This window comes from Lepidochelys olivacea (assembly GCF_965140295.1).
Source record: "Lepidochelys olivacea isolate rLepOli2 genome assembly, chromosome: 8".
Lineage (NCBI taxonomy): Eukaryota > Metazoa > Chordata > Testudines > Cheloniidae > Lepidochelys > Lepidochelys olivacea.
In genome coordinates this window covers 98,958,334-98,983,098 of record NC_140418.1, presented here as the reverse complement: position 1 = coordinate 98,983,098, position 24,765 = coordinate 98,958,334, and the positions used below count along the sequence as shown (strand labels likewise).

At 39.8% G+C, this 24,765-nt stretch overlaps 1 protein-coding gene across 1 annotated transcript in view; it reads right to left on the bottom strand.

Moving 5' to 3' along the window:
- Nucleotides 1-24,765, bottom strand: part of FAF1 (Fas associated factor 1) — a 305,800-nt gene that overhangs the window by 17,219 nt on the left and 263,816 nt on the right. The window contains exons 16-18 of the mRNA XM_084638066.1: nucleotides 16,647-16,727; nucleotides 15,248-15,325; nucleotides 7,170-7,385 (exon numbers count right to left, since the gene is read on the bottom strand). Of these exons, the coding sequence (XP_084494192.1) occupies nucleotides 7,170-7,385; nucleotides 15,248-15,325; nucleotides 16,647-16,727 (375 nt within the window). The remainder of the gene's footprint in view (nucleotides 1-7,169; nucleotides 7,386-15,247; nucleotides 15,326-16,646; nucleotides 16,728-24,765) is intronic.

Sequence of the window (24,765 nt, the reverse complement as noted above, 5' to 3'; positions counted from 1 at the left end):
AAACTGTCCCCTGTAGTATCCATTGGATATGGCATCCTTCACTTTCTGATCTAACATGTCAAGAAAGGCTTGCTCTGTAAGATGTACAAAGGCCTCAGGAAGACTTCTGCAGACTGCAGACTTCTCCACTGGGCGCTGGATGGATTTTGTAGCTGGTACACTTGGTGGACTATCGCTGAGGGTACCTGGGAGGGCCTTCAAGCTGGAAGAAGGCTCATGGAAAGGCCAAAAGCTAAGTGAGTATTGCTGAAAGAGCAGACTCATGTTTCTAGGGCTAGCTCTGCTTTTTGCAGTGTTGTTAAATAGCTGCTGTGTTAACATGCAAGAGGTGGGTGCATTTCAGTGGTAGGTAAAGGGATTTTTGGAAGGAACCATAAAAACGTAACATGTAGACCGCGCGAAAGCCAACAAGCACATTTCACATCAAATATCAAAAGGGCATCCCCCTCCTTTAAAAAGGTCTGTTTATATACACACAGCCTTTGCACATGCATGTCATGAAAAAGCTGCACAGAACTATATTCACAGTACACGTCGTATAGTAATCATCAGGCTAAGCTTGTATTTACAATACAGATATTTCTACACCAACCACTTACGTGGCCAGAAAAAACAAGCTTCTTCAAAGGTATTAGTCAGGAATCCACTAAGCAGCCAGATTCACTGGTGTGAAATATAGCATTGGGCTTGGCATCCAATTTGCTATGGCTGCAGTACTGAAGGAAAAAGGTGGTTAGTATTCACTTCGTGTCAGCGGATGGACAGCATAGTCAATGAGGAAGTCCCAGTAACAAGCCGCTGCACGTGCTTAAGTGCGTTGGAATGTTACTGCTGTTTTTAAACAACAAGTAGTGTCTAGAGAAGGTTAATCTGTGTATTTACTCATGTAGAAGTTTGTATTTACAGTAGGTTATGATTCCGACTTTAAGTTAGCCAAGCATATCTGTGTAAACAACAGGAATATAGAACTAATGAATTTTTATTTACTGGAGATGTGGAAATATTTCAACAACATTCTGTTGGGGCATCTGAACTGAGGGCGTTAAAAAGAGTATTTTGTACAGCTGGTTGAAAATTTTCTGAATGAACAGTTTTCTTTCAGAAAATGCTGACACAAAATCAAAACGTGTCACAGGAATGTATCGATTTTGTCAACATTTTCAATGAAAAATTGTCAAAGAGCTTTATTTTGACAAGGTCAAAGTCCTGCATTTCATCTTTATTGTTTCAACTTTTATTATACTTTATAAAAAGCTGAAATAATGAAGTCGAAATGAAGCGCTTTGACCGTATCAAAATAAAGTGTTTTGATAAAATCATTTTGATATCCCCCAAAAAGCTGCGATAAGGGTAGACACACTGTCCATGTACCAGAAAGTGTCACAGGGGACTAACTGTGCACAGTATTTAAATACAGGAACAATACAGTGTAAAGAGCAAAAGGCTTGTTTTTGTTCTGTTTTAAGTAAGTTGGAAGACCTGTAACATGGGAGACATTTTGAGATTGCTCTTCTTCACTTTGGTTCCACTAAAAATGGGATTACATGCTTAGATGGAGTAAAGTTAATTAGCGATTAATAGGATTCCACACATGCTACTTCAGACTCGGCTAGAGTATTGTTTCAGCTGCATTGGTGAATATTCTTTGTTATTTTGAGAACAATAGTAAAATGAATACAAGAAATGGGACGTTTCCTGTTTGTATGACTCCATCCCCTCTTGGGCAGCAAATTCCCAAGGTGAATTAGGATTCCCAAAGTGTATTAAGATGATAGAAAAATAAAGTGAAATGCTTTCATTTATACTAAAATTAGAGTGCTTCTTTTTAGTATGAAAGGGGAACATGTCTGAAAGCTAAGCTCCAAGAAGTAACCTAATTAACCACACAAATATGAACTGAAGCATTAACAGAAAATGAATTCACTTATTGAATGAAGATTCACATACACCTACTCTCTAAACAAAGCAGCAAATTGTACATACACAAGTGCCAGAAATTACACTCATGTTTGATCACACATTTTCATGCAACCAAGTCTCTGAAGTCTATGACTTATGGATACTGTATCATAGGGAAACAATTAATACATTTTCCTTCTCAAATGCAATAAAAGATATTTTGGTTTAGCATATAGTGTATCGTCGTCATTGCATCCACTTGTGACACACATATGGGTGCACTTTACATGGTTCAGATTAAGAGAAAAATAGCATTCCCCAAATTTAGGGAGCAAATATACTATGACCATGCACTCGCTATCTAGTGTATTGTGACAGGGAAAACCATATAGCCAGTAGGCTAAATGCCAGTGACTCCAGAATTTGCATTTTAAACATGGCTAGGCTCAGGCTTAGAGGCATTGACAACGTAATAGTTATAGGGGTCACTACTGAGAACACTATATACCCATAGCTTGAGGTACCCTGTTGGGATGGATACCCAAAGCATACAGAGCTACTTAAACTTCAGCTCATGATACAACTCACACCCCGTATATTTCAAAGCAGATCCAATTTGAAATTCATGGTACAGGGTTGTAAGAGATAAGGATTAAAAGGGCTTTTTTTGAAAATTTACATTAAAAAAAATGTCCCAAGTGAAAACCTCGTTCATCCTTCCACCAGTATAAATAATGCCGCTGCCAGCACCACGCTTTTCATCAGTACATCTCAAAGCGCTTTACAAAGCAGGTCAGTGTCATTAATTCCTTTTTCCAAGTGGGGACACTAAGGGTATAGTTTCAAAGTACCATGAAAACCTGCTCCCATTTTCTATGGCATTAATGGCCAGATCAGAACAAGCCAGAGGGATAGGCAAACCGGATAGCCACCTTGTGTGTCAAAGGATAGGGAAAGCAGTCGAATTAGTGATGGTTGCTTGTCCCCAATTGTTTATCTACTTTCTATCATGACAGCAATTACTTAAATAGCAAGTGCTTTATTTTGGAGGTCATTAATTCGGACTGACTAAAGGTACAATGTAATAATTTAATACAATTAATTGTCTAATATCTGGTCCTAGGCAAAATTTCACACCACGGTGAATGGTCTGTGCCCTGTACAGTTCATACCTATCCAACTTCATAAATAATGTTGTTGTGTTTTACTAGTGTTCAGATGTACAACACTTTCACATTAAAAGGTGGAGAATTTTACCCCCTCCTGCTGCCTCTCACTCCCAGCCCCATGCCCCCACACAAAACAGGTCCTTCAGAATCACAGCCCTATATGCAAACTACAACTTGACAAGAAATGTATTACATAGCAAGGAGTTAGAGGCTGATCCAATATACATGCACGATTTTAGGAGTGTATCCTGTAACTCAGCATTGCATGCCCTCCTACTGTGTACAGGATACCCTGGAGTTTATTATTTACAATACCCAAATGCCTTCAATATTGGAATTAGGTCGCTCTTCTAAAGTCATAATCTGAAATATTTTTACCATACATCGTTACACATGAGACTGATATAAATCAGTTTATTTACTAATAAAAACAGCAAAAGGCCATCCAACCTAACATGTCTGCTTCCTTTAAGTTTATTTTAAACCAACCTTCCTACTGCCATTTAATCTCCTCTACCATTCTTTTGGCACACAAATCTAGCCACCTCTTGAATTTACTTAGGGCATGTCTTCACTAGCAACGTTAAAGCGCTTTAACATGGCTGTGTAGTCGTGGCACCAGCAGCACTATAAAAAACCCACCCCCACTGTCTACACCGCCACTTTAAAGCGGTGAAACTCGCAGCGCTCAGGGGTGTGTTTTTTCACACCCCTTGAGTGAGAAAGTTGCAGCGCTATAAAATGGCAGCGTAGATAAGGCCTTATATTCATTGCTTCATTCGCTTTACTCTTTTTACTTAACATGTTTTTACTTACGTGGGTTTTACCCAAGATCCTAACTCATCAACGTACTTAGTTTTCAGATGATCACTCATTAATCCACTACCAATGTGAAATAATAATAAATTCTTTGGCTAAATTTTTCCAACTTTTCTTCATCTTGATCCTTATATAGCAACTCTCACCATAGTATCTAAAGCCTAAAGCTGACTCACTGATTCCAAAGGTTGCCACAGGTGCTCAGCAACTTTGAAAATTAGGCTATTTATTTAGTTGCCTAAATGATTTAGGAGCCTAAATGAAGGCACCCTGTTTTGCAAATCTTGGGCTTAAGGTTTATGTAATGCTTTCCATCTGAAGATCTTAAAGTGCTTTATGAAGGTGAGTATATATCAGTATTTCCATTTAATAGAAAGAAAACTGAGGCAGAGAGAAGTTAAGTGACTTGCCAAAGGTCACACAACTGAATCAGTAGCAGAATGGGAATAGAAGCCAAGTTTCCTGATTCCCAGGTCCTTTATCTATCCTCCTCCTCTCTTACTTTATGTAGCACTTTTCATCCTGAAAAATCCAAAGAGATCTATCAATTTTATCCTTATTTTGAAAGGTACAATACGGTCACTGATGTCTATACTCTTCTAATGAGAGCACTGCTAAGCTAACAGGATCCCTACTTTGTATTTAAAAGCCATTACCTGGGGCTAGGTAAACTGCTTAACATTGTCCATACTGGAAAGAGTACTTTTCTCCATTTAATGAGGCTGCTGTTCTGAAGCGCTAGGGAGTCTCATATTGAAGATGCCATTGTGGTGGGTTTTTGTGGGGTGTGGTGGGAGGCTAGTCTGTGTGTCACGTAATTAAATCCTTGCTTCCTTGGAGCTCATACTGTAGTGGGGCCTGATGGGAAAGGGGAGCAGGATTTAGCTCACTGCCTGGCTTCTTGAGAAGAAGTGGAGGGGAAGGATCTGAACACTGCCAAGTCCTCTAACTGGTTTGCCCCTTAACATTCTTTCTCCCCATTGATTTCAGGGTGTTTGAATGGTATTCTTGGGTGCATTCCATTATGGAATTGATATTACATTGATAGTTTGTGCACTGGTTGTGGTTTGCTGGCTTCCTAACATGTGTAGGGTTGATGCTGAGATTTATGGGATTGGAAGGCATTTCTCCGCCTCCCACTTCAAATCTGTTTCTCCTCTCCAACAGTTATAAATACCTTCAAAATAAAAGTGCATCTGTGTCTTTTTCAACATCTCTTAACTGCCTCTTTGGACAGATTCTGTGATTAGAAATCAGTTTTTCTGCCTTTGAGACATGGCTCAAGACAAGCCATCAGATATCTACAATCCCATTCACAGTTATGTCACAATCATCACAAATCAAGCCTGCTCTCAAGAGGATATGTTTGTTAAGTACAAATATTTCTAGAGCTTTTTGGGCGGGTTGTAATTTAAGATGACTTTTACAAACTAGATACTAATCCTGAAGCAACAGATGGCTGTTACAAAATGGCACTGCAAACACTCTGAGTTGAGTCCTATCCTGAGTGAACTTCCTGCGGAGGAGGAGACAAGGGTGGACCGAGCAAAGCGTCCCACATAGTGGGCTCTTATGGTGCAAAAAGGACATAAAGCCAGCTTAACCAGCCATCTGAGGATTTCTCCGGCATGCGCAATCTCCAGGTTACAGAGCTAAACTCCCCACCACCACAGCATATGGGGTGTGTGGCTGGTATGCTGCCAAGCCCCACCGCTCAGTGACTGACTTAACTTGTACTGCTGTCTTTGCACCCTTTCCCGACGTCAGGTTTTGCACTGATCACAACTCAGCTGGACACACAGATTGGGCCCATTGCCTTTTATTTTAGTAGTAACAACTATGCTATAAACAAAATCTAAGTTATAATTCAGCAGATAACAACACCACCAAAAAGAGTATCTTCAAAGAAATCTAGTATAAGAAAAGCTCTAGTGACCAGAATCCATGGCAGGTTTAACCACAGATAAATTAGCAAACTTGAGGATCAGGGAGTTAGCACAGCCTATAATGATGGTCATTCACACCCGATAGGACGTCATTATTTTTTGTATACACTTCAAAAGAAGTTTTAGGTAAGAATTAAAAGTGGTTATTTACTTGATTTTATGGATTACATAAGGGATAGATGAATAGTTTATCAGGGTTAAGTGTGCTAAAGTACCCGATAACTCATTTATGGTTTGACAGAGCCCTTTCTACTCATGTCACAAATTACATCAAGCAAAATGGACATCAACAGGAAGATCAGAACACCAATCTGAACAACAGAACTTCATGTCCAGGAGAGAAAATGAAATGATGCTCACCAAATGAACTTTGGGAGTATTATGCTAAGCAAGAGGGGTTCTACTTTCTTTTAAAACAGGGAATAAAGTTTTTGGGTCAAACTCTGTTTTTGGATGTGTGTGTCCAGTCCTCACTGAATTTGACCCTTTACATTTTTTGCTTTAGAATTTTTTCCCCCTCTGCCACTGAAAGTCTGGATTTTCTGATGTAGCTTTTTATATAACAACATGCCCTAGGGCAGTGGTTCTCAAATTTTTTTTGTCCACGGACCACTTGAAAATTGCTGTGGGTCTTGGCAGACCACTTAATAATCTTTCCAAATGTTTGTACCATTAGTTAACTATTGTAATAGTTGGATAAAAGCGCTATATAAAAAAACCCTTAATAATAATTTCTCTCCCCTGCCACAGCAGCCCCCAGGCTGGGGCTGGAAGGAGGGGGTCTCTCCCCCACCACAGCAGCTACAGAGCCGAGGCTGGGAAGGAGGACCGTCTCTCCCTGGCAGACGCAGCTCTGGAGCTGGGGAAAGTCACCTCTTTCTCTGGCTGCTGCAGCCCTGCACATCCCAAATTCCCCCCACGCCCTCTTTTTTCCCCACTGCCCCCTCCCACCTACTCCCATTCCCCCCAAGGTCACCACCTCACCTTACACATACGTCTTCTCCACGGTCCAGGCACCAGGCCTGCGCGTCTCCACTAAGTAGGTGGGTAGCCTTCATTCTCTCGTGTGCGGCCGCCCAGGCGCGCACCTTTGAGAGAACTATCCACGGACCACCTGAATGAAGCTCGTGGACCACTGGTGGTCCACGGACAACAGTTTGAGAACCTCTGTCCTAGGGCTCTCATGTTAGCTCCTGACTTGCTTTGTGTCATGGAGCTTGACCATATTACAACATACCAAGCCAACCTTCATCTTTCATGCTGTAACATACATGCCATCTTGATACATACAACTAGGAATAAGGAGAATTTATTCACAGAAGGTATGTTTACTTACATCTCTCCTTGGAAAGGTGCCCAGCAGCTTGAACTCTTCCCAAGGGTATCCCTTGGAAGCTACAAAATCAAAGACAACCTGCAGCTTACTGCTGGCCAGGAAACGCCGCTCAAAGAACTCTCCGCTGGGTGTTCGGATACGCAGTTTGCTGACTGACTCAGTGCTCTCTTTTTTTGGCTCTGGAGGCAAAGACTGCTCTAGAGATAGCCTGATAGCCTGAGGAAAGAAAAAGGACCATTTAGCTTCAATTTAACTACTTAGGCATGGGAGTTTTTCCATTTTTCATGCTAGAACTCCGAGAGGAATCACAGGGCTCCAGAACTTTAGCTGTGCTTTTTGTCTCAATGACAAAACCATTTTTGTGCATTTCTTAATAACAGCCCACCAGACAATTAATTAAAATAAACCCTTCCTTTATAACACATAATTAAACCTACAGTTTACTGCATGATGGAGATAGGAATTTAATTGTTTGGCAAAAAAGCATCAACATTTTTGATTGAGGGAATAACTGTCAAGTGCTCAACTGCTTTCTTAAAGAGTACAAATTAAAGGCATTAAATACATTTATTTTTGTAAATACTTTTTATTATCAATCTGTACTCCTCTTGGCAAAATAACTGACCATTTGAAACTAAGGAATCTCTTCCTCCCCCTGACAGCAATTCACAATGAAAACAAACCCCCTACCTGCTAGATTTACTAAAAATACTTGTAACTAAAATGCTCTGATTGGGATATTTCTTCTATATATTTAAGGCATACAGGTTATTTAGCGTATACGAGGCACGAAAGTGGGAACAGCCATAGTCATAGGAGGATCAGCAGAGAAAAAGGCAAGGCAAAAAAGTTGATTTTAAGGAGAGATTAAAGGAGGAAAGGAAAAATGCTATCCACAGAGAAACGGCTCCAAGCACCAGGATTCATTTTTGCTGCAACAGCTACAAGAAATCAGCCAATATTTAATGGCTCGGCTGAGGGCAGAGTGGGAAAGTCTTTATTTATGTGAATATAAATAATAAAAAGTAATAGCAAAATTTTTTTTGTACATCAGAAGCAGGAAGCCTGCTAAACACCCAGTGGAGCCACTGGACGATCGAGATGCTAAAGGAACACTCAAGGACGATAAGACCATTGCGGAGAAACTCAATGAATTCTTCGTATTGGTCTTCACGGTGAGGGAAGATTCCCAAACCTCAGCCATTCTGTTTAGGTGACAAATCTGAGGAACTGTCCCAGATTGAGGTGTCATTAGAGGAGGTTTTGGAACAAATTGATAAACTAACCCTAATAAGTCACCAGGACCAGATAGTATTCACCCAAGAGTTCTGAAGAACTCAGATGTGAAATTGCAGAACTACTAACTGTAGTCCGTAGCCTATCATTTAAATTATTCTGTACCAAATGACAGGAGGATAGCTAATGTGAGTCCAATTTTTAAAAAGGGCACCAGAGGTGACCCCGCCAATTACAGGCCTTCAGTACCAGGCAAACTGGTTGAAACTATAGTAAAGAACAAAATTGTCAGACACATAGATAAACATAATTTGTTGGGGAATAGTCAACATGGTTTTTGTCAAGGGAAATCATGGCTCACCAATCTACTAGAATTCTTTGAGGGGGTCAAGAAGCATGTGGACAGGGGGAAATCCAGTGGATATAGTGTATTTAGATTTTCAGAAAGCCTTTGACAAGGTCCTTCACCAAAGGCTATTAAGCAAAGTAAGCAGTCATGGGATAAGAGGGAAGGTCCTCTCATGGACTGGTAACTGGTTGAAAGATAGGAAACAAAGGGTAGGAATAAATGGTCAGTTTTCAGAATGGAGAGAGGTAAACAGTGGTGTCCCCCAGCGGTCGGTACTGGGTCCAAGTCCTATTCCACATATTCATAAATGATCTGGAAAAATGAGTAAACAGTGAGGTGGCAAAATTTGCAGATGATACAAAACTACTCAAGATAGTTAAGTCCCAGGCAGACTATGAAGAGCTACAAAAGTATCTCTCAAAACTGAGTGACTGGGCAACAAAATGGCAGATGAAATTCAGTGTTGATAAATGCAAAGTAATGCACATTGGAAAACATAATCCCACTATACATATAAAATTATGGGGTCTAAATTAGTTTTTAACCACTCAAGAATGATTTTGGAGTCATTATGGTTAGTTCTCTGAAAACATCCACTCAATGTGCAGCGACAGTCAAAAAAGCGAACAGAATGTTGGGCATCATTAAGAAAGGGATAGGTAATAAGACAGAAGATATCATATTGCCTCTATATAAATCCATGGTATGCCCACATCTTGAATACTGCATGCAGATGTGGTCACCCCATCCCAAAAAACATATACCAGAATTGGAAAAGGTTCAGAAAAAGGCAACAAAAATGATTAGGAGTATGGCGCATCTGCCATATGAGGACAGATTAATAAGACTGTGACTTTTCAGCTTGGAAATAAGAAAACTAAGGGGGGAGGGGGAATATGATAGAGGTCTATAAAATCATGACCAGTGTGGAGAAAGTAAATAAAGAAGTGTTATTTACTCTTTTTCATAACACAAGAACTTAAATGAAATTAATAGGCAGCAGGTTTAAAACAAACAAAAGGAAGTATTTTTTCACACAACGCACAGTCAACCTGTGGAATTCCTTGCCAGAGGATGTTGTGAAGGCCAAAACTATAACAGGGTTCAAAAAAGAACTAGATAAATTCATGGAGGATAGGTCCATCAATGGTGATTAGCCAGGATGGACAGGGATGGTGTCCCTAGCCTCTGTTTGCCAGAATCTGGGAATGGGCGACAGGGGATGGATCACCTGATGATTACCTGTTGTGTTCATTCCCTTTGGGGCACCTGGCATTGGCCACTGTTGGAAGACAGGATATTGGGCTAGATGGACCTTTTGTCTGACCCAGTATGGCCGTTCTTATGTTCTTATAAAAGTAAGCGAATGTAAACATGTATCTAAAACATATATATATTTGATTGTCTTCTTATTCACGCTCTGTATGTTGCTTGTCTCCTTAGATGGTAGCTCTTTGGGGCAGGAATTATAGCTACCTGTGAATTTGTTCTCGGCCACGATCCTAACCAGGGCTTCCAGGAGCTAGTATAACATGAATTCTGTGGCCAGGATTTTCAAAAGAAGATGCCTGCTAAATTAGTTTGGCCTGATGTTCTAAAGGAGCCTACATTCAGGCACCTGTTGGTAAAAATCTTAACAACAATTGGGGTGATATGAAAAAAGGCACAAAAGAGAAAGATTTTTCAAAGTCAGTTAAAGTGCCTAGTTCCCATTGATTTTCCATGGGAGTGAGGCACTCAATTGCTATTTGTGTCTTTGAAAATCTCCCCCATAGTCATTTAGAGGGAGAAACAAATTACATGAAAAGGACAGAATGGGGCAGATGCAAGGGTACAAGATCATTTAAACAATCTGCTTCTTACATGCAGACACTGGGAAACATTATATCTCAATATAAATGATTATACATAGAGCTTCATATGGGCTTTTGCAATCCCAGGCATTTTCTGTGTGAATCCAAAAGAGTTTTTTAATGTTCTTGTGGCTCAAGTTAATTTTTATGTGTCTGCTATGAGATTATATTTTAAATAATATAATTAAATAGATTCTATTTCCTTTCTCTCCTTCCTCAACCACCTGCTTACTTTCTTTCTGTTTTGACATTTCCTCACATAGTATAACAACAGATGCTACATTATTTACTGAACTCAATCAATTATATTACAGAAAAATAAACAACAGTAGCTCATTAGAGCTCTTTTCTTTGTGCAAAGAATACCTAGCTCCCCAAAGTAACCAGTCTCCAAGGCTTCAACATAAAATGACAATATACAATGGATATTCCACCCCAGTGAACCAAGTTAGAAAACAATTATGAGCTGGATAACATTAGCAACGCTTGGATCTGAATAAGCAAGCTGAATTTTGTTGATAAAAAAGGATGTTCAGTCTGTGAATAGATCAATAGCCAGATTTCAAATATATGGAACTGAACATAAAGCCCCTTATGTAAGCAAACACTGTTACAGAACAACGGAATATAGGTAATCCGTACACTTGAACATAGGGAGTGTCAGTAAACAGCATTGTTAAAATCTCTTTTGTTTGGCTGAGCAAACAGATCTTATTCTTTTCATTATTACAGTTTGTATTAAAACAAGGAAGCTCAGGTATAGTTTTAATCGTGGACTGGTTTTTCTGCTTTTACGTGAGAAAACAGTTTCCAAAAGGCCAGGGCAGTAAGCACAATGCAGCGGACAGGAATTATTGTTTCTATGTGTTCACAATTACTTTTAAAGAGAGAAAGAAAACACACTAATTACATGAATTAGAAGATAAGCAAGGCAATTTCTCAACAGTCTTATTGCTGTTACTGCTACAGTACTAGTTTACGTGAGTTCAATTACGTGAGTTCAATTGCTAATAACTTTACAGAATGCAACTTGTTAATTATTCACAACAGAATTCTCATATTCCTATTTTCTGCAAGACTCCTCTAGTGTCCCTCTAATGGTCTCTTACCTTAACTCCCATTGTTGACTTTTGGTAGCAACAGGAGGTAAGAGGACAGCAAATCCGACAGTACAGTGTAGAGAAAAGGTGGAGCATCTTATGCAAAACACTTAATACTGTAGTTCTGACTAAATGAACTATTCACAATATAACATGGTTTAAAAGTTCTGGAAGCACTTAAATATTTCAGGTTCTTAGATGATTTATCTTGGTCAGAAAGATGTGTGCAAGGTGAATTGTTGACACAATTTGCTTGTCAAGTTTATCTTCGAGAATAAAAAATTATGTTGGTTACCTACTTTATTTTTTTGCAGTTGTATAATGCAATGTTTCCATATATCAGAAAAGAACATAGTACTGAAATGTCACCAAATATACATTTAAAAAGCCACTTCAGGGGAGAAAACAAAAAACAACAACAAAGAAAAAGAAAGGAAAGGATGCAATTTAAACAGGATTTCACCAGTTCCACAGACTTTAATCATCTGGAAAATGAAATAAAAACATAATGCCAGATTTCAAATGTCTGCAAAAAGAAAAGAGTCAGATCAAGAAAATTATATTAATGAATAGAAAAAGAGGGGAAAGTATGTTGGTTTATATATTTATATAGCATTAGCAAACAAACACACCCCACGAGGATGCAGATATATCAATGCTTATTATTAATAAGGCTCTTATTAATGATGGGTGAAATTCTAGGCCCCACTGAAATCAATGGCAAAATGCCCATCGTTTTCAATGGGGCCAGGATTTCACCCTTTAAGTTTGCACATCTATAGCACTTTTAATTTGAAAGTCTCATCCAAGGATCTCAAAGCCCTTTTCAATCATTAACTGACTTAGCCCCATCTCACCCCTCGGAGAATGGATAAACATAGGGAGCATTTCATCACCCACTGACCTGCAGTTTTATTTTGGGTACTACATGATAGCTGTTTTAACAACAACGCAACGGTTGATGACATAGCTAGCTGAGCTATGATTCTGTTTATTTCACCAGAACTCCTCTAAGGACTGATAGTCTCATGTACAGTTTTTTGTTTGTTTTTTTTGGGGGGGGGGGGAGAAGTGGATGTGCACTATCCCTTTGTTTAATCACTATGTTATACATTTGCCTGGAGATAAAGAAGAAGAAAAAATTACTGCTGTGTGCAGAACTTCATACACATGACACTCTGACTGTTTTAGCAAGCGGGAATATACTGTACTGGGAGATCACACTTTGGACAAAACAGATTAGGACAATGGACTAGTTGTGAAACCCCATAGAACCCCCAAAACAAGCTTTTACTGGGGAACTGTTAAACAGGACACTTGTGGCACAGTCTGACAAAAAATTACATGGCTGAGTCTGACCATATGCAGCAGGAAAGTTGGGCATCCTGGATTAGATCCTGCAGAATCTCTGCTGGACACCTGTACTTTCAAATTCTTCACACCACAGTTGCATTTGGGGAACAGTAGTTTCCACAGGGAGTGGTTTATCCATCCACTCAGACTAAGGGAATGGAGCACACATGTATGATGGCTCATATCTCACAAATTAACAAATTGTTCCCATGAGATGCTTCCTGGAGAGGGGCCAGTTTGGGGCTGTGCTCAGGTACACATCAATGCCTCTTACAGGGTTGATTTGCCATCTTTTGTAGCCCTTGTACCTGAACGGGTGTAACAAGAGATTAGTTATTGGTTCAGCAAGAACTAGTGCCATACTTCATTGACTCGGATTTGTAAACAAAATTGTGGCTTTGTGGCTTAACACTTGTATATTTCTCATTAACAGTGTACTTTGAGAAACATTCTAAAGAGTTAAATTCACTCATCTTGCTTTGCTCTTTTTATCTCCTAATTTTTCCAATGTTTAACCTCGTTAGTTTACCCTGCAGCCAATATGTTTAATCACAATGGAGAGTTTGCATCATTATTGTGACAGGGTTTTTGAATTTTCATTGATACCTTGGTTTTGGGGGGATAGACTTTGGCATTTAAGGTCTCAGTCAGAGACTAAAGGTTTCTTTTCTTTAAAAGAAGTTTCAGGATAAATTTGATTGACCATTTAAAAACTGTATTACTAGTACAAAGAAAATAATTGGGATTTTTGTGGGCTTTTGGTTACTTTTATCTTAAAATTAAAAAACTGCTTCATTCCCCAAATTAAATTATGCAAACCATTTGTTCATAGTGCTAACTAGGCTCCAAGATATTTGAAAACAAAAGTAAAGAAATCAATCCATAAAATGAAAAGCAACTGAGATACTGTGTTTTAAAAACTGGTATCTGCAAAGACAATGTTTGGAGCTTCAGACACAGGACCCCTAATTTAAGTAACTCAAAATGTTAATGCTAATCTCATGTTTTATAATTTAAAAAGTATGTTCTTTTCCATATAAAATAATAAAATATAGGTGTATAAAATATTTATTATATGAACCGATGTTAACTGATCACTCGGGCTGAGAGACTGTCACTGTGATTTTTCCTAAAGCTCACATTAATCATTGTCTTCCTTGCAGCTACTCATAGTTGGCCCTTGGATCCATGAAACCAACTGCCAAAGATCCCTCTAAATTGGGGGGGGGGGGTACTGTGGCCCAATATGTATAGAATGATGTAATTTGGTCTGCAGTGGGTACAGCCAAAACTATCATAAGCTTCCTCCCAGCTGCATGAAGCTAAACTGGTCCTGCCAGTCAACCAATGGACTGTCTTGGTCTCGCTCAGTAGAATGGCCCAGTTCATAACGCAAAGATTGAGAGTACGGCACTCTTGCATTCTAATCCCAGCTCTAATGCTGACACCCTCTATCACTTAAACTGCAGCAAGGGAGGTTTAAATTGAAGATTAGGAAAAACTTCCTGCGAGGGTAGTTAGGCACTGGGACAAATTGCCTACGGAGGTTGTGGAATCTCCGTCACTGGAGCTTTTTAAGAACAGGTTGGACAAACCTGTCAGGGATAGTCTAGTTATTGCTTAGTCCTGCCTTGAGTGCAGGGGACTGGAGTAGGTGACCTACTGAAGTCCCTTCCAGTCCTACACTCCTATGACTCTGTTGTCAAGTCACTTAATTTCTCAGACTCAGTCAATACCCCTCCTGTGTAAAATGAGGGCACTAATATTAATCTCCCATCCACTAGGGGTGTGATGATTATTTAGTGCAGTGATCAAAGTGCTAATAGACCTGAATGCATACAAACCCCCACTTTATCAAAGATGAGGCGTTAGACCTCATGAGACCCTGGTGAAGTAGGTTATCCATGTAACAAACAAGGAAACTGAGGCAGAGAGCGCTTCAGACTTGCCTAAGGATAGTGGAAGACCAGCAGATAATATGAGACAGAATAGTTAGTGGAAAAGCCATAAAATCATGTTTTACCCAATAAAGTAAAACGATCTATAAATGTTATCCATGTTAGATTAAAGTATGTCATAGGTATTGAATGCCCACACAAAAAAATCTTAGTCAGCTCTGAGTGATGGTTGCCAGGTATCCCACCAACACAAACTCTAGAAATTGCCTCAAAAGGCAAAGTGTCCCACCTCACGTTCTTCCTCCTGTTCTTTTCGAATCTGCTCCAAACGAAACTGCTCTGCTTGTTCTCTCTCTTGTGCTTCCCTCTATTAAAGAGAAAGAAACAATCACATTTACATTCAACAGATAGCTAAGCAGCACAGCCCATAGCCCTGTGCAAAAAAACTGCATTACCCACATGAAGGAGAGGAAACTCCACAAATGTTTCTTTTTCTGCTGGGGTAGGAGTGGTTTGTGCAGACCTGCCAGAGACAAGGGGCAGACTGCAGCTGTCACACCGGGTTCCACAAACAGAAGGGGAAACAGTGCAAATTAATACAGCCTCAGACTGGGAGGAGCTTCTGAAAGATTGGGGCTGAATGGGAAGTATGCCACAAAGGTGGTATCCTCCCCTCCTGCTCTTTGGTGGGTGCATGCTCCCCTCTGCATGCAGATGGGGAGAACACAAGCCCCTTAATTCTGGAGCAAGAATAGGAACATAAAGGAACAATAGAATACTACAAAATTTGCAAATAACTACACATGTTTTCATTCAAAATCAGTATCTTTGTATATAGATCCAGTGGTTATAGATGGAAAAGACCTCTTAGATCAAGTCATCTCCCTGCGAGGACAGGATAGAGGCTCCTTGACAGAGAGCATATCACATATTAAATTAACCCTGCAGTGGATCCTAGTCATAAGGCCAAAGGGAGCATTGTTACACAGGTCAAGCTTTTTGGCCAGTATGTGCATGTGCCATATTTAAATGATATGATAAAGACACGTGAACCCCCCAGCCCTCAATATTCCACATATAAAGCATAATAATGAAAACAGTCATCTGAACACTGTGTACGTCCTCATCAGTGCACCACATAAAACATGTGCTTAATGAGCAACACAGATTCTGAGAATTTCCAAACTTCAGCTACATAAACTACTGTGCTAAGCAGAAGCAACTACCCATGAAGAATTCCTAGTCACACGAGGTGAAACTCACTCTGAGTATTCATGCTCTGTGAGGGGGGAATGCAGAACAGATGGCAAGGCAAGGTGACCCCCCACCCCTAAACCTAGTTCAGGCCTGCCTCACAGCCCCCATGGCCACTATTCCAGTCTCTTGGTTGAAATTGTTACCACAGACCCTACATGTCAGTTGTGTGGGCTACTGGGGCCACTGGATCTGTGTAAATATAAATCTGTGGCCTCTCTCTTGGCTTGCCCACGATGTGGCTTTGTATGCTGGCCTGTGTGGCTGGTAAGGAGTTTTCCTTGGTGTGTAGGGAAGCAGAACCCTACATGGGGCTGAAGTGGTGTGGTCCTCCAAAACTAGGTGAATTTCATCCATTGTGAGGACATGCATATCCTGGCATTCATGAAATTACTTCCCAACACAGCAGGGGATATTCTTCGCTATGCACACACCTTTGCTCTGTCAGCTTCTAGTGAAATGCGGTAAGCTTCATCCTGTTCTCTCTTCACATTCTCTCTGGCCTCACGTTCATCCTAAAATAAAAAAAACCAACAAATAATTAATAGACCAATATAGTTTCTTTTATACTCACTGGCACTCTTTAGACCAAATGTTTTAATAGTAATTTGGTTGCATTACTTCTGTTTCTGCTTGCAATAGAGGCCCACAAAAGTGTTTCATGGTCAACTTTAGGTTTTTATATATACATATGTGTGTGCGCGCTTGTGTGTGTGTATATATGAGTGTGCGTGTGAGAGAGAGAGAGCAAACATGATCTGCCTGATACAGTGTTTAAATTGGTCCATTATAAATGTATAATTATCTAGATTTAGATAAATTGTAGGTTTGGGAAAGATGTCCTCATGAAATGAATTTTACATTTCAGATGGTGGATTTGCTGTTCACTGTCCAATGAAGTTGGCTTCAGGCACTGGCTAGTCCCACCTTTTTAACCTACAAGAGAAGGGCCTGTTCCCAACTCCTTAATCAGGTAAAAATCCCTTTGCCTTCAACAGGTTCCACTCCAGGCTCGTTATTATTAAATATTAATGTTATGGTATTGCCAAAGGCCCCAACCCCCACTGTTCTGTACAAACACAGAAAAGAGCCAATTCCTGCCCTGAAGGGCTTTCAATCTAACGGCACAAACAGACAATAGGGTGAAGAACTTTGGAAATGAACCTGCTGAAGAACTGGCCCAGCTTAGTTAGTTACATGGATTGTAATTTCTTCAACTGGAAGTAGAGATGTGGAGGAAAGGCGTAGGAAAAGGAGCCCACCCCTCTCCATCACTGTGCACACCACCATCATTCTCCCAGTCACCCAGGCCTGCAACTGTGGGTATCATCTTTGATTCGACCCTCTCACTGGACCCACATATTCAGGCCATTGCTAAATCTTACAGCTTTTTCTTACACAACATATTTTAAAGTCTGGCCTTGGCTCTTTGTCCACACAGCCAAAACTCTCTTCCGCAACCTCATCATTTCAAGACTTGGCTACTGCAACCTTGGTGGTATTTTCCATCCAAAGGGGGATGTGAGGAGAACTTGGGGGGATAGGTCAAGAGCACAGTTCTGGCCATGCTGAGCTGAAGATAATGATTGGACATTTACAAAGAGATGTCAGAAAGACAGGCCAACATACTAGACTGGATTAAAGAAAATAGCTCATCAGTAGAGAGGCAGATTGGTGAGTCATCAGCATAAAGTTGGTAGTTAAAACCGTGCTTGTGGATAAGAGCACCTAGAGAGAGGGTGTAAAGAGAGAAGTGGAGGGGGCACAAAGGACAAAGTCTGGAGGGCAACCCATAGAAAGGGGTAGGGGGAGGAGGATGACCCACCTAATGAGTCAGTAAAAGAATGATCAGAGAGATAGAAGAACCATGAGAGGACAAAAGAGTTCCAAAAGCCAGTGAAGTGCAAAATTTCAAGAAGCTGGGAGTGGTCAGTGGTGTCAAAAGTCACCAAGAGGTCAAGTAGGATAAGGATGAAGTATAGGCCTACAGATTTGACCAGGTACAGACCATTACAGTTATTTCCCAGGCAGATAGATGATGGACACCAGATTGGAAATAGTCAAGAACAGAACTGGATGAAAAACACCAGAGAGCAGTTGCAGACATCATGCTCAATGATTCCGGAGGTGAACGGGAGAAGAGAAACTGGGCAATAGTTTGAGGAGCTCAGACTATTCTTCCTCTTCAATCCATGGCCCACCACCACCATACTGAGGAGCCCCCTTATTCCCATAACCCAGAAATCATCCCTACTTGTTACTGGGACAAGAAAAGCAGAAACAGAAGCAGCCTGCTGCCTGGAGCCTAAGCACTACAGGGACTCCAAGAGCTGGAGGCTGCAGGGAGCTTGCTCATATACCTCTGTACTCTGCTTCTTTGGGGCCAGCTCAACCAAAGCCAGCATTTTCTGCTCTGTCCTTCTTCCCGCTACAGCTACAGAGGCTGGAGCAGCTCCAGCCCCACCAGAAGCTCCCCAGTGGCAGCAGGTAATAGTGCATTCCGCAGTACAACCATATTTTACAGCTATACCGTTATTGGTGAGCTTAGCCCTATTAACACCTAATGACCACTCACCCTAGCAAACAAAACCGACACTCCTAAGAGAGCATTTAAGCAGAAATAATTTGTTCCCTATATTTAATAGAAATGAAATCTCAATGCCTAATAACTTACATATCATATTTTTAAAGTATATTCTGTTAACATTCCCATTTATCTACTCGTTTTCCCGTACATAAGGGAACAATTTTTCAAATTGATCATTTTTTCCCTAGGCCTTTCTCAAGAACATTTGGCAACGATTCAGTTTGAAATGAGATTATTGGAGAGGTATGAATTAACTGCAATTGTTATGTCATGCAAACATGTCAAGAAGTACCTCAAACAAAACTCTAACGTATTAGCAGTTAAAAGAACTCTACATTAGCCTACATCAGCAAGAAGCAGTCACAATTACTGAAAAAAAACAAAACAAAAAAGTAACTAACCCCCAATTCGAGAGTAACAAAATCATTTTACAGTGAACTATTTTTCTTTATAAATATGGGACGAATGCGTTTTCTATAGTCTTCCGTTTTTTACATTTGATTAACAGAAGATGCTTGAAACCATCAGTTTGCTGAGAAGGATTGAACTGTGAGTTACAACAGTAATATTTGCAGTAATGAACAAGAATTCTAGCCATTTTGGATAATCTGTTCCCCTCCTGTTCCTGACTTTTGCTCCTTAGAAGCCCTAGTATGCTGTGTTTCTGACACACAAGGACACATGAAGGTAAACCCAACCAGGAAGAAACTAGATGAGACAAGTGGATATTCAGTTATTGGGGGTCCCTCAAAGAATTAAACTTTAAATTGTACTTTATTCAAAAGGGAAGAAGGCCTCTTGAACATTACAGAACCTATTCCCTACTCTTCTTGAAGAGTGGGTCATAATGGAGAGCAGAACACTCTTCTTTTGCCATATTGAGGACTTCCTTATGTATATCACAAATTCACCTTAAGATTGTGAGAAACAGAATGGTCACAAACTAGCTTATTGAGAGAAGATAGTCTGTCACAGATAGTCTGGGGGAAGAGAGGCATTTTGAAAACCTCCCTAACATTTGCTTCAGAGAGAACCTTTTTAACTTTCAATTTTTGCAACTGGGTACATCAGACTCTAACTGAATTTCAAAGGTCACTTGAAAGTCCAGTGATACCTTAGGGAAAACTGAAAGGTCAGGTGCAAACTACTGCTTCTTTCTTTTCTCAGAAGAATAAGAGGCCATAACTTAACAATGTAATTCCATTAGACTACTTAATCAAAGTCAAAAAGTTAACTAAGGCAGGTTTCAAGTTTGTAAAAAAAACTGTCTACTAAAACTCTCACCACAAAAGCCAAATCCCAAACCAGAACTTTGGTAGGAAATACTACATTGATTCTTATTTTGCATTTTAAAACTGCCAAAGAGAAAAGAACAACATTCACAAACAATTATTTGTGCTGAAGATAGAATCTATTTACTTATAGCAAACTATTACTTATTTCACAGAATACTGAATAATTCTTTCAAATGGAGCATAGTACCCATTGCTTTAAATTATGTCTTCTAGATGAGAGGGAACAATTTCCAAAAAAGTTGACACTGTAGGTTCTTTTTCAAGCATCCTGATTTGGCGTTTCAAGCATTTTCCTAATAGCTTATTTCCTCCTATTCTTGGCAGCGAACATCCTCATAGAGGATGGGTTATGAAAAGGATGTCAGGAATGCAAAGATTTATTATGCATGACTGGCTGATCCTGATAGAAAGATGTGAAATCCCATAGCTAAACCTAAATCTAGAGGTAAACAATTACACGGCAGAGGCCTAGTACTACTATTCATACTTGGATCTTAAAGTCAAATTCCTAGGTAGACTAGATAGCACTAGCATCTAGAGTTTTTAGCTAGGAAAGAGATGTAATCAAATAAAACGTTTCTATGTATAGATTTGTGCTATGCTATAGTCCACTGGTTCTCAACCAGGTGTCCGGGCCCCCTGAGGGGCCACAAGCAGGTTTCAGGGGGTCCACCAAAATAAACTGGGCCTCAGCCCCAGGCGGGGCTTGTAGAGGGACTGCCATCTCCACCCCGTGACTCACCTCAGCGGGCCACCCAGCCTGTCTGGGTAGGGGGTGGGCCGCAACCAAAAATCACTGCAGAAAGATCTCCCCCTGCCATCAGAAGGGGTTGCTTCACAGCCGCTGACTCCACGAGCAGGCAGCAGCTAGCCAAGGAGACACACCACTTCTCCGCCCGGCTACATCAGCACCTCAGGGAGCAGGGCCAAATGGAAGGCAGAAATCTCTGGAGGCAGGTGGCCCACCCCACACGTTGCCTTTGGTTGGAGGTCTGCAGGTTTGTCTATTTAAGTTTAGGGGTCCCTGGGTAAAAAAAGGGTTGAGAACCACTGCTATAGTTGGTTTTACTACTACTCCGCAAGAACGAACAAGTCACTAGGTATTCTGGCAAAGCTATAATACTTTTCTTGTTCGCAGTTACATCCTGGATAAATTTTCAACATTGTATATTGTGTTCTTTTCATTTTAAATGTAGTTCACTGCTCTAGCCAAGTCTCTCCTCCAGAGACATTACACAAAGCAGTGAGGATGACTCACTGTTGCCAGAAAACAAAAAACAAAAGAGACATGACAATGTAATGAGAGGACCAGAAGAAAACGCTTGTCAAAGGAGCTACCACTATGTAATGGTGAAAGGGCACAGAAAGTAAAGAAAATTAGTAGTTGTGTTACTATGCCAGTAAATGAACAATCTCATAATTTTTTTCATCTATCAAAGAAAAAGTACGTTAGTTGAGAACTGCCTTGTGAAAGCCCCATTTACGTTGGAATTCAGGCACAGATGGATCATGTTTTGCCCAAGGTCACACAGAAAGTATGGGACACAGCTGGCTATTAAACTCAGATTTTCTGAGTTCCAGTCCAATGACACAAGGTATTGTTATAAAATTATGCATACCATAGTTTTATATAATAAAGAAATACTAATAAAGGTAAAAAACCCAGTTGTTTCTTAAAGGGAAAAAAGTCAAATAATATCCATCTGTTATTGCTGCAAAATCAAATAATTTCCTACTAGTGCATGAGAAACAGAACATGAGTTAGATATTAATAAGAGTGAAAGTGAGTCAAGTTTCATGTATTAATTTTATAGGTAAATGCCCATAACCTGAACTGCACAGCCAAGCACATATATTTGGCTTGATCATTCTGAAAGGCGGTGGAGCAAACTGGATGAAACTTATCTCTTTCATAGCAGAGACCTGGGTTGTATTTCCAGCTCTTCCAGAAGATACCTCATGCAACCTTATTTGTTAAAAAAAAATATTGGGGGTGGAGTGGGGGAATCTACTTGCTTGCTTCCTAGAGTAGGTATAGGAGGCCTCGGTCAATAATAACAATGTTATGAATTGCACAAATATATTAACCCCAGTTAGTAGAAGAGGTGAAATAAGAACCCCATGGCTTCTGCCTTCGAGCAGTGGATATTTCATGGGGGTGTGTTTCTCTCAGCATGACAGGGCGGTGAGATGTGGGCTTCTGGGTCAGGTCTGCACAATATAGCTGTATTTAGGACTAACTGAGCATGCAGTCACATACAAATTGTTTTTGCAGATTGAAAATTATGAGAAAAAAGGCATCAGTTTTTAAAAACAAATGTAAGTTTTGTAAGGTCAAAGTATTAAAAAGTACATATTAAAAACTGCTGGAGTTTTTGAGAACTACAATTTTTAATAAATTTGCTCAAAGTGTATTAATGTGTACACCATTTAAAAAGCGTGGTTAATGACCACATCCTGGTCTCAATACATGTACTCAACGCCAGCTGAAATCAATGGGAGCTCTGCAGAATTTGGCTGTAAATTCCTGTGCAATTATTTTAATGAGCATATTTTACTATTTTGTAAAGCTGAAGATCAGATTTTTCTTGTTAGCAAAACTGAAAACCACACACTAATATTTTTCAATGATTCACTTAGCAGCTATATACTTTTTTCCACATCAGTTTGAATTTTTAAGAAAAGCTTTGTTCTTCTGTTCACTGTTAATGGTGGAACATGAAGTTCCACAAACAGCAATGATTACACTTTTCAAACACTTTGCTTTAATATCATATTTTTTGAAGTTTGTTTTATTATGGAAGCATGATTCCATTTTGCATCACAACTAAATAAATTCAGTTTTTCGAGATGCACTTGCTAAGTGCTTCACAAGTCAATGGACAGCAAGTGACATTTCACCTTCCTGGCAGCAGTCTAACAATATTGTTCACTTAAGGCTGCTGGCAAAACTAGGATACTGACAATTTATCTTGCACCGGTTCAAAAAGCATAATGTGTGAACAAGATCTTAAACATGATCTTAATCATACCGGAGATCATTACTATTACCATTAATATAATATACACACATTATGTAAGCAGACATATGAAATATATAGTATTATATATTATAAGCATGTGTGCATATATGCGTGTTTGTGTGTATATATATATGTATATATAATAAAGGTGAGGGAAAGCAGTGGTGCTTGAGATGCCACAAAAATTGTGAAAAGCAAACCTTTTCTTTGAAAATAAAATAATAATTGTATGAAACAAGTGTAATAGCTCTTCGATTATACATGAGTAGATTGGGAGGAAATTACAGTACAATTCACAAAGCTAACCATTCGAATATAAAGTACAGCTGCTGGAATTTCTCATTGTTCAGTTGTCACTCAGAAATGTTACATCATCCAATGTCAAAAAGTCATTATACTATCCATTTGGTGTCAGAATGATGATAGAACAAGATTTTTTAATTGACAGCTTACGTGGAAGGAAGTCCTTTTAAAATATTGACGGGATAGTGAGATTGCAGCTATTATCCCAGGCATGGCTGAGATAATATTAGCTTGTCTTCTTTTTAGTAAATAAAATAAAATAAAAACAAAAACCAAATAAGAAGTGGATGAAAGTATCTGTCTTAACTTTTACTTGAGCTTAAAAGTAACTCTGAGATTTTACATTAAGTTACCCCACGAAAGCTTATGCTCTAATAAATTGGTTAGTCTCTAAGGTGCCACAAGTCCTCCTTTTCTTTTTGTGAATACAGACTAACACGGCTGTTACTCTGAAACCTTCTTTCATGGAGAACTGAACAGTATTGTTCCCCCAAGATTCTTTTGTGAAGATCTCTCAAGAGAAAATATATTCTCTTATCCTATAAAAAGCTTCTGCAATACAAAGAAAGCCCAATTGTGTTGCAGAAAGCACACCTAATAACAGTATTCATAAAAGAATCATTCATTTGGATCAAGGTTCTTCTACTGTTCTTACACAAGTCAGAGCAGGCACTTCATTTTGTATGCAGCTAAGGAAAATCCAGGCAAGTGAGGATGGATTTACATACAAAGAAACTGAATGAAACCAACAAAACAAAACACCCTCTGCTCATACAAGTACCTTTCTACAGCTGAATTCTGCTTTTGGATGAGCTCACATGGCTTCCATTGACTGCAGCAAAAAATGAAGCCGCCATTCTTACCTTGATGAATTTATAATCTGAACAGACAAGACAAAGGGGGCAGGGAGATACCACCTACAAGCCAAGTGATCAGTGAGGGGTGGTTAGTACCCCATTCTTTAAAAAAATAACATGAGTAGGAGAGAGAGGAAGGGGTAGAAAGAAGGGAATGCGGATATTGAAGGAGGAGGAAGGAAGAGGGTGATGGCAAGAGGAAGAAAAGTAGAGGAAGAAGCATGGAGGGTTAGGCAAGAAGAGTAGGGGCTGTGAGGGCAAGGGGTGGAAAGAGATTGGAGCAAACAGCCAATGAGTCAAACTGAAGGAATTTGGAGCTGTTGAATGAAAAAGAACCTGTCATCTCCCATGGAGGCCTGCTCCATGCTGCCAGGCCCCCACCCCTAATGGGAAAAGGTCAGAGGCATTCACATTTAAAGGAGTCGTGCTGCCATGGTGAACGTGGATCTCGAAGCAGCAGAATGGAGACAATGGGACACCACATGATT